This window comes from Aegilops tauschii, chromosome 1, assembly GCF_002575655.3.
Source record: "Aegilops tauschii subsp. strangulata cultivar AL8/78 chromosome 1, Aet v6.0, whole genome shotgun sequence".
Lineage (NCBI taxonomy): Eukaryota > Viridiplantae > Streptophyta > Magnoliopsida > Poales > Poaceae > Aegilops > Aegilops tauschii.
In genome coordinates, this window is record NC_053035.3 from 354,374,300 (window position 1) to 354,383,719 (window position 9,420).

The 9,420-nt window shown below is 50.2% G+C and overlaps 2 protein-coding genes across 2 annotated transcripts; one reads left to right on the top strand and one right to left on the bottom strand.

The window, feature by feature from the left end:
* The first annotated feature begins 2,592 nt into the window (after positions 1–2,592).
* Positions 2,593–6,467, top strand: LOC109756241 (GDSL esterase/lipase At1g54790). The gene is made up of 5 exons (XM_020315101.4): positions 2,593–3,114; positions 4,261–4,461; positions 5,016–5,182; positions 5,450–5,720; positions 6,076–6,467. Exons 1-5 carry the CDS (start codon positions 2,877–2,879, stop codon positions 6,342–6,344), a joined length of 1,146 nt encoding a protein of 381 aa, XP_020170690.1. The 5' UTR covers positions 2,593–2,876; the 3' UTR covers positions 6,345–6,467.
* A 106-nt stretch (positions 6,468–6,573) lies between these two features.
* Positions 6,574–8,464, bottom strand: LOC109756243 (UPF0603 protein OsI_019212, chloroplastic). Its single transcript, XM_020315103.4, has 3 exons — positions 7,512–8,464; positions 7,218–7,410; positions 6,574–7,110 (listed from the first exon to the last, which is right to left on the bottom strand). Exons 1-3 carry the CDS (start codon positions 7,938–7,940, stop codon positions 6,863–6,865), a joined length of 870 nt encoding a protein of 289 aa, XP_020170692.1. The 5' UTR covers positions 7,941–8,464; the 3' UTR covers positions 6,574–6,862.
* Between the last annotated feature and the right edge of the window lie 956 nt (positions 8,465–9,420).

Genomic DNA, 9,420 nt, shown 5'->3' on the forward strand with positions numbered 1-9,420 from the left:
TGAAGGATGCGTTGTTGTGCGATGCGTGGTTGGCCGTATCCACGGATTTCGGAGACAGGAGCAGAAGGGGGTCGTTTTGGCAGCACATACATAATTCGTTTCACGCGCGAAAGCACATTACACCGTACGACATGCACATCATTCATGAAATGTATACGGACAACGTTGGATGACCGGCTCCCATATCCATGTCCGCGGACTGTCCCCTATTCACGGGCAGATGCGAGAGCAAATTTGCAGGTCAGCGGTAGAGACGCCCTTGCTCGGCTTAGATAGCATGTGTTCTCGCCGTTGAAGAAGCGTGAAATTTTGCATGAATCTGGTATCAAACTAAGAAATTGTCACAGACAGAGAGAACTAAGGCCTCCTTTAGTTTAGAAGAATTTTGTAGGAATTTCATAAGATATGATTTCTATAGAAAAAAATTCCTTTAGAGTCCTTTGGTTTGTAGGAATGGAATCCTATTTCTATGAAGAAATTCTTCCTATCCTTCATATTTTATAGAAAAATAAATATTAACCTAGACTCAATGGAAAAAATCCTACGATGTAAATTAATGAGCATCTCCTTTTATATTTCTACTCATAGAATTTGAGGTACATGTCATTTCATTTTCTATGACTTTCTTATTTTTATGATTTTTTTATCCTATGAACCAAAGAGGCCTAATTACGTTACCACGTCTCCGGTTCATGCGGTGGTGGTAAAAGCTCCTGATCGATCGCAGCAACGCATTCATTCGACAATCAAGCGCGCGTGGCACTGTGGCAGCAAGTAATGAAGAATGTCTGATGCTACCATGTGCGGGAGTCGCGCTAGACGACATCAGCATAAAAGCACGACAATCAGTAACACAAAAGCAAATCGCCCGCGCAGCACGCCACCACACCACCACTGCCACTTTATACCGTTGCCTTCTCTGCCGCCTATGTCCCCTCTCCCTCGTGCCACCACACCACACCAGCTTTTCTAGCAGCAAATTCAAGGCCCGTTCGTTTGCTCCCGGCGATGAGGTTTTTATTTATCTTGTTCAGAAACATTTTTTCCATGAAAAAGTAGGGATAAATCCCGGCATCTGTATCAAGCAATGCACACAACCATCTTTATTAACTACTAACTAGTCAACAAGTCCGACAAAGTAGATACATGAATCACTCCAAAGTCACCTTTCTGGCGATGTCAATCGTGACACCTAAAAAAATCTTATGAAGTGCTTTGGCGCATCCACACATCCCATCTAATCTGATGGCCACCCCAGGCTGCCTGACAACGATCTGAGGGCACCAACCGGTGCAACAGACCCTCAGCGCACGCCGTATGCGCACATTAAAAAATCGGCTGCTGCCATCTTCCGTTATCCCATCTTTAGGAGAGATCAATGAAAGTGCTTTGCCAGACCCAACTGCCGTCGACGTCAGACAGCGCCACCATCCTGCGCGCGTCCATTACACATGACCATCGCCGAGACCCGTCGTCGTTGACGCGTCAGATGCCACACCACTCCACCTTCGCGAACACCACCTGCTACCGCTGGTCCCATCCCCTCCGCCTACAAGTCCTCCAATCGAGCACCCGAACGTCCCAGGCAGCGTCTCCAAGAAGGACACAACACATGTTGTGCCGCCGCCACCCAATCCAAGGGGATTTTGTGTCTTCACCCGGGCATGGGGCGTGGTGGAGGGGAGGACGTCGACGACGCCCGCAAGAAAGAAAGGGGCGGCCGCGGTCCAGAGTTTCCTCCGGTCCGACGCCACCTCTACAAACTCCCGCCAACGCATCGGGGCTGACAACCGAGGCCGCAAGCCACCAAGTGCATCTGGAGAAGGATACAGTGAGGAGGAGATCCACCGGCACCTCACCGCCCACGCGGTCAAGAAGCCGTCCATCCACCACCCGCGAGCGCTGCCCCCCGAGGCCGACGCCGCCAGCCAACCGAGACCGCTGCCCCAGGTCCAAATTTCTACGCGAGTACCGGCACGACGCAATCCGCTGCCTCGCGGCCCACGCCGTCGCTGGAGACTCGCACCCCATGGATCTGGGCGCCCGCGCACGCCGCTGCAAGATCGCCGCCTCCGGGAGTTGCTGCACCGTCGGGGGGGGGGGGGGGGACCCCCGCCGATCTGGGAGGCCCTACGTCGCCGCCATCGCACGCACGGGCTTGCCCGGTGCCGACCACCGACAGCGGCAGAGGGGGAGGGGGGTCGTTGGGGAAGATCTCGGCGGTGGCAGTTGAAGCCCCCCGTGTCGCCCGCGAGGGGGGCAGCATGAGATGGAGAGATGATGGTGGTGAGAAACTTCCCCAGCGATCCTGTTCAGAAACATAACGGAGAAACACAAAATATAATCTACAATATCTTTTAGCTCACTCATTATTATTATTTTCACTTGGAAATTCTCAGAAAACATATCCTTCAAGGAAGGATGTTGAAAGAAAAGAAAAATCCTCGCATACCCCATCAGATCTTGATAATTATCACCTGCAGCACTGAAATGGAAAATGACTTCGTTAGCCCAGAATAATCCAGCACTACAAGGGCTAAACTGCAAAAAGCAACCTACACTACACAAAAGGCAGAAGTGGAGTTGGAGCACACATTTTGCCACTTGATCATTAATGGTCTCCCCCTTCGTCACCCATAAACAGAAATCAAATCTGCCTCCCTAAACCGCAAAGCTTCAAGCACCAGCGACCTCCCTCCATCTCCGTCCCTTCTACTCTTCTCACCCATCTCCCCTCCCTCCCATGGCTGGAGTAAACACGAACCACAAGGATAGTACAAAGTAGTGCAGCGGAGTGGCGTGGGGAGCTGGTCAAGCGCAGCAGCCTAGCTCAGCTCCATCCTCACAGCATCCAACCTCCAACCACCGCCGCGACCATGCGTGCCGCCGTGGCGCTCCTCCTCGCCGCCGTCCTCTGCCTCGGCGGCGGCGGTGCGGCGTCCGCGTCGCCGGACTTCGACTACCCGGCGGCGTTCAACTTCGGCGACTCCAACTCCGACACGGGCGGCCGCATCGCCGCGGGCTTCGAGCCCATGCCCCCGCCCTACGGCTCCACCTTCTTCGGCGCCCCCTCCGGCCGCTTCTCCGACGGCCGCCTCATCCTCGACTTCCTCAGTGAGCATCCCCTCCCCCTCCCGACCCCCATCGATTCCCGGCCCGGCTCGTCTCCACATCCACGCTTCGTCACCATCTGCATCTCACCACCACCACGAGCGTCGGTGTTGACGAAAGGAATCATCGTGTCGTAGACTGTCCAAATGGCTTGTCAGTGCGTGATTTTGCGTGTGCTCCTCTGGATGTTGCAGCAGCAGCACGAAACGAATCGGTGTACGGGTGATACTACCACCGTCTACGGCCGATCATTTCCTTGATGGCAGCGTGCACATCTCCGCCGGGTCCAGCCGGTGGTTGGAGCAAAAGGGCGAATTGGTTAGGATTGTCCTTTGCCGGACAGGTCAAACGCACCCCCGGGGCGGTGGTTAGGAGTGGAGATCGACGCGCCACTCTGCGGCCGGTCCTTGGTAGTTGCATTCACTGTTCTAACACTATGCTAGTGGAATTGTGCTGGATGTGAGGTGAGGGGTCCAGTTCCGTTCGTGCGGTTTGGCACCCCTGATTGTTCTAACATTTTGGTGAGATCGTGTGGATCTGTGGGGGAAAGGAGGTGCCGATTCTTGACAGAATTCTGTTCATCCAGTGTATAGAATTAGCTTTGTCACGGTCCGGGTGCGGGGTGCCTACCTTCCTGGCTGTAGTGAGCGAGACCTATCATGTGCTCTCATTTAACTAGTTTTTCAAGGCCAATACTTTGCACCTAACTAGTTTAAATCATTACAAGGCCAAGTGATGATGGGCGTTTGGAGGAGTGGCTAAGAAGCAAACAAATGGCTTGCACAGTTCTCTTTGTAGGAACAGCATTTTCCACATAGTTAGGCTCTTGACCATTGATCACTAACTCTTAGCATGAATTCCATTATTTGACGGCAATAAGTGGAATGGAAAACAATTTTGCAGTATCAATTTCATCGCCACAAATAAAATTTATGCAAAGTTGAATATCAGATAAGCCTATTCAGTTGAGTTGCTCATATCAGGAGGTGTGCTTTAGGGGGCTATTGCGTTATATTTTGTTTGAAATGCTGATCCCACTGATCATTGATTTTCTTGATATGGCTAACAAGCTATGTCTCTTAGTTTTGTCAAAGAATAAAATGCAATGGTCTGTTATCTGATATTTGTTTCTTGAATTTCCCCTTGTAGTGGATGCGATGGATATGCCATTCCTCAATGCATACTTGGATTCTCTTGGTGCGCCTAACTTCCGGGCAGGTGTTAATTTTGCTCAAGCTGGCTGTTCGATTACTCCAGCAAGTGCAACATCTGTCAGCCCGTTTTCATTTGGTCTTCAGATTAAGCAATTCTTTGCCTTCAAGGAAAAAGTCACTAGCCTGCTCTCCAAAGGTATGACCGATTAACAGGTTGTCTTGTATGCCACATCTTTGGATATTTGTGGAATGCAAAGCAATACAGATATGTATTCTGTAGTATCCTAGTAGCATTTATTCTTCAGTAGAACTCTTGACTAAATTTGGATGTGACTCGCCAGCTGTTGTAAAGACTTCTTGCAAAAAATCTGAACTCATGAAAGATCTCAGCAGAACAATTGGAACCATCAAACTGGATAAGTAGGCATTGTTGATTGAATACCATGTTTGTGCACCTAATTTCTGCATTTCACCAGAATATATTAGACAATACAACATAGGATAACATTCATAACACATTTGAAATTATTGTACTGAGTACAATCAGAAAATCTAAAGATTGATGTCGTAATAGGTCTAGGATTGTCCTCTTTGAATAGTCTGACGAGCATCAGTTGTGGTACAAAGTTCCAAGAGTATATATCAACTGATGAGTAAATAATGATAAGCTCCTCGATACAACAGATAACCATCCAATGCTTTTGATTCACCAATTCAGACTATGGAACTCTTCTTATTATATTTTTACAGGAGATAGGTACCGTCGGTATATTCCTCAGTTGGATTACTTTTCGAAGGGACTCTACATGTTTGATATAGGTCAAAATGACCTTGCTGGTCAATTCTACTCCAGAACAGAGGACCAAGTCATTGCATCCATTCCGACTATTTTGTTGGAATTTGAAACTGGGCTCAAGGTTTGTAAATACATAGTGCTTGATGGTTCCATTTTTTTTCAGTCCATGGACTAATTGTCATTTTGCCTCATTGCACTTTGGTAATCACATTGTTAATAGAGGTAAAAATCTCTGTTGTAGTTAATATAGGTTTCAGATTCTGTATCATGTATATCTTGGTATTACTCTTGAGTTATATACTTTTTCAAATAAGTGCCTCACATTTAGTATATTTTTCTTCATTTCTAATACAACCAAACACCCCCTATGTGTTCCTTGTTATTTCAGACTCTATACGATCAGGGTGCCAGGAAGTTCTGGATTCACAACACAGGTCCTCTTGGCTGCTTACCTCAAAACATAGATCTTTTTGGCAAAGACCCAACACAACTGGATGAACTTCATTGTGTAGCAAAGCACAATCGTGCTGCAAAGATTTTCAACTTACAGCTGCATGCACTTTGCACAAAGTTGAGAGGCCAGTTTGCTGGAGCTAATATCACTTACATCGACATCTACTCCATCAAATATGCCCTGATTGGCAATTACTCTCGATATGGTATGCAAACTAGAGTTAACCACATTCTCTTGTTATCAAGAAAACCAAGCATAAAAAATCATTTGGACTTGTCAGTATATCATATCAATAGGGTCTAGGAAGATGTTTCAAGATTACTAATCATGCTTCAAATATGATTATCATTTGGAGTAAAAGAGAGGAAACAGTGACGCTTTAGATTTTGGCTCTTTGCTCATGCTGTCTTCTAGTTTCTCAACTTTCTTGTGCTAGGGATTTTTACATATGCTGAATTATCAGTTTTCATGATACCTCATCGTCGGAATATCAACGCAGTAATATTCTTAACGATTATAGAAGTAATGTTTTTTAAATTCCCACTTTCAAACTTTTACAGGATTTGAAAGTCCCACCGAAGCATGCTGTGGATACGGAGGACCACCCCTGAATTATGATGGCCGAGTGCCGTGTGGACAGACGAAATCTGTTAACGGTAATCTCGTAACCGCGAAAGGATGCAGTGACAGCACTGAGTATGTCAACTGGGATGGAATACATTACACGGAAGCTGCAAATTTCCACGTTACATCGCAGATTCTGACCGGGAAGTACTCAGATCCTCCGTTCGTCGACAAGATGCCATTCCTTATAAAACCGAGGTTCTAATGAGCGGGTATTTATTCCCACAACTGAATTAGTAAACCAATGTAATGTTGTATTGACCACAACAGATGTATTATTTATCACATGTCAATAATCACATATAGCTTCTTTTTTCATTAGTTTAAATCATGTTCTTCCCTGTTCTCTCTGTATGCAAAATTACTCGAAATTTCGTTGTAGCATGCAAGTTTTTGCTTCACATTTTGCAAGCAATTGAAGCTACTAAAGAATCTTGGCAAGAAAGAGTAGATTTGCATCCAGATTAATCACCAGTAATCACATTATCCAGTTGAGCTATCGTAAGAAGAATTAATACGTCCTGTTTGGGTGAGATTTTCTTTTTCCCAATCCTGCGGGAACTGAAGTGTGTGCTCTGTAAAATTTCCTAGTTCCAAACAGGCAAACATTGCACACGAGCGCGGGTGCGCTTGCATTGATCTCTCTCTGTTCACTTCTAAAATTCGAGCAGAAAACTGGGGGAATATCAAAAATTACTGTACTGTACACTGCACGCTGCTGGATCACTTCTTGGAGATGTAGGCGTAGTACTGCGCCATGGGCACGACGAAGGCGATGACGAGCAGGCCGCCCACGACGAGCGTGAACTGGCCGCGCTTCTCTTCCGTCTCCTCCTTGCTCTTGAAGTTGGACTCCCGCTTGCTCTCCTGGAACGCCGGCCCGCCCGGGTCCGGCAGCCCGTCGATCGCCGCCACCAGCCGCTTCGCCGTCGAGAAGATGGCCTCGTTGTACTTCTCGTCCGTCGCCAGCACTGCAATGCATGCGAGCATATCAAACGCTCATGCTCCGTCGCGGCCGTAGTGATGAACATCGTAGCATTTGACGGCCATTAGGGGCAAGGGGAAGGTAATTACGTACCTGGGAGGTTCTCGGAGACGGTGGCGTCGAGGATGGCGTCGCCGACGGCCTGCACGAAGGCCGGGCCGCCGGTGATGGCGCCCTCCTTCTGGCTGGTGACCAGCACCACGATCCCCTTGTTGCTGCCGTCCTCCACCGTCGGGTACCACTTCTCCAGCACTTGGTCCGCGTACTCGAACGCGTCGGCTTTGCTCTGCACAGATACACGTACCCAATGCGAGAGCATGAGTGAGCTAGCTTAGCCGGCCGCCGGCGACGAGCTGCTTACTGATCGAGACCAGACAGTACACGTACCGTGAGCTTGCGGACGGTGACGAAGTTGATCCGGATGTTCTTGCGGGCCTCGAGGTCGCGGGCGAGGCGCTTCACGTCGGACTTGGTCACGCGGCTGAGCACGCCGGCGTCGTCCACCACGTACGTGTCTGCCGGCGGCCCGTCGTTGAGCACGTCGAACTCCGACGCCGCGGCCGGCGCGGGCGCGGGCGACAGGGTGAGGGCCAGGGACAGCGCCGCGGCGGCGAGGCCGTGGTGCAAGAACGACGCCCAGCTCCCGACGCCGCCGTCGCCGTCTCCGCGCCAGGCGACGCCCGCCTGCGCCTGCGCCTGCTTCTTGAGCGAGCAGGAGACGGCGGGCCTGCTGCAGGGGACGGCGGCGGGGGCCGCTGGCTTCCTGGAGACCCGGAGCGGGCCGAGCAATGCGGAGGGGGAGAGGAGGGTCTCCATGGCCGCGGACGCGGAGCGGGAGGTTTTGGGGGTTGTGCGGGGCTGAGATCACGCCGGAGTTGCTCTGCCGCGTCCATTTTGTTTGTGCGAGCGGCGTCACTCGAGTCGGATCGTGATTGGGTGGCTGGGATTCCGGAGCCGGATAAGGCGGGCGCCAGCGTGGACGCCCGGACATGTCTGTCCCTATCACGATGCGATGGAGTTCGCAGTTTGCGTAGCTATGGGTTTTCTCTGCTGTTTGTGTCTACAGACTAGAGAGATGGTGAACGGAAATGAAAAGATCCAAAGATAACCAATAACCAATAAGCAAAGAAGCGACGCAAATGCGAGCAGCAAACAGAGACTAAAGATTTGAGTTAGGGCCGCTCAGCACAGAGAAGCTAGCAGAACAGACCTGCTTCGATTGATCATCGATCGACACCTCCAGGAGGCATCACCACATCAGTCAAGCCTCACCATCGATATCCTCGTTATTTTCTCCAGTCGCAGGGGAGCAAACGCATCTCCCTGCGCTCCATCGGCGTAAGAGCATCTCCAACACACGTGATATATAAACGCCGCCCTGAAAAATTAATGGTTTTACGCACGCTACCACTCCGGGCGCTTCAGTGGAGGCGCAAAAACCGCGCGTGCGGCATAACTAGTTCAGCGCGCGGGTCAAAATGCCATCGCCGCTGTTTATTTGCTGCGCGCGCTCCCGCGCGCTGGACACTCGAGCGCCCGCTCACAACTTCCACCTACCCCATTCAGCCGCTCCCGCCGCCGCCGCCCGCGCCATCCCATTCTTTCGGCAACCGTTCCGGCGCTTTCTCGGCCTATCCCCGCGCCGCCGCTGCTTCCTCCGTTTCCCTCTAGTCACCGCCGCCCCTCGCGCGCGGCAGTCCTTCGACAACAGTGCCCGGCCGTCCACTGCCGCTCGGCGCCCGCAAGGTGTTCGACAGAACGCTTGCAAGGTATGTATTGCTTCAACTTCACATTTTTTACATGAATTTGGTGCATGTTGTTTGTAGTTTTTATAGCCTATTTTAAATTGAACATTGTAGATGAGTTCGTCATATGATTCTTCCTAAGAAGAATTTGATATGGAAGAAGAGGAGGATCTTGCAATGATCCTAGCTATGCACATCAATAAAAAACCGAAGCACAGTGGTTCGGTTATGGGTCGGCAGAAAATTTGGAGGCATAGGATCGATGCCCACAACAGATTGATCAGGCACTATTTTGCGGATAATCCCGTGTACCCCCAGTCGTACTTCCGGCGCCGGCTTAGGATGAGCACCGAGTTGTTCAGACGCATTGCAGAGAAACTAGCGAGCCATGACCGGTTTTTTCAGCAAAGTTGGAATGCCGCCGGAGAGCTCGGGCATAGCACCTTTCAGAAGGTGACAACCGCTTTGCGTATGTTGTCATACGGTATCCCAGCTGATCTAGTTGATGATCACTTGGCCATGGGTGAGAGTCAAGCCATCATGTGTGTCAA

Bases quoted from the DNA above. Each gene is read 5' to 3' on its own strand.
- LOC109756241 (XM_020315101.4), top strand. From the start codon at position 2,877: ATGCGTGCCGCCGTGGCGCTCCTCCTCGCCGCCGTCCTCTGCCTCGGC. The intron at 3,115-4,260 runs GTGAGCATCCCC...TTCCCCTTGTAG, and splicing joins CCTCATCCTCGACTTCCTCA to TGGATGCGATGGATATGCCA. The intron at 4,462-5,015 runs GTATGACCGATT...ATATTTTTACAG, and splicing joins CACTAGCCTGCTCTCCAAAG to GAGATAGGTACCGTCGGTAT.
- LOC109756243 (XM_020315103.4), bottom strand. From the start codon at position 7,940: ATGGAGACCCTCCTCTCCCCCTCCGCATTGCTCGGCCCGCTCCGGGTC. The intron at 7,411-7,511 runs GTACGTGTACTG...GTATCTGTGCAG, and splicing joins TCACCGTCCGCAAGCTCACG to AGCAAAGCCGACGCGTTCGA. The intron at 7,111-7,217 runs GTACGTAATTAC...CATGCATTGCAG, and splicing joins CGTCTCCGAGAACCTCCCAG to TGCTGGCGACGGACGAGAAG.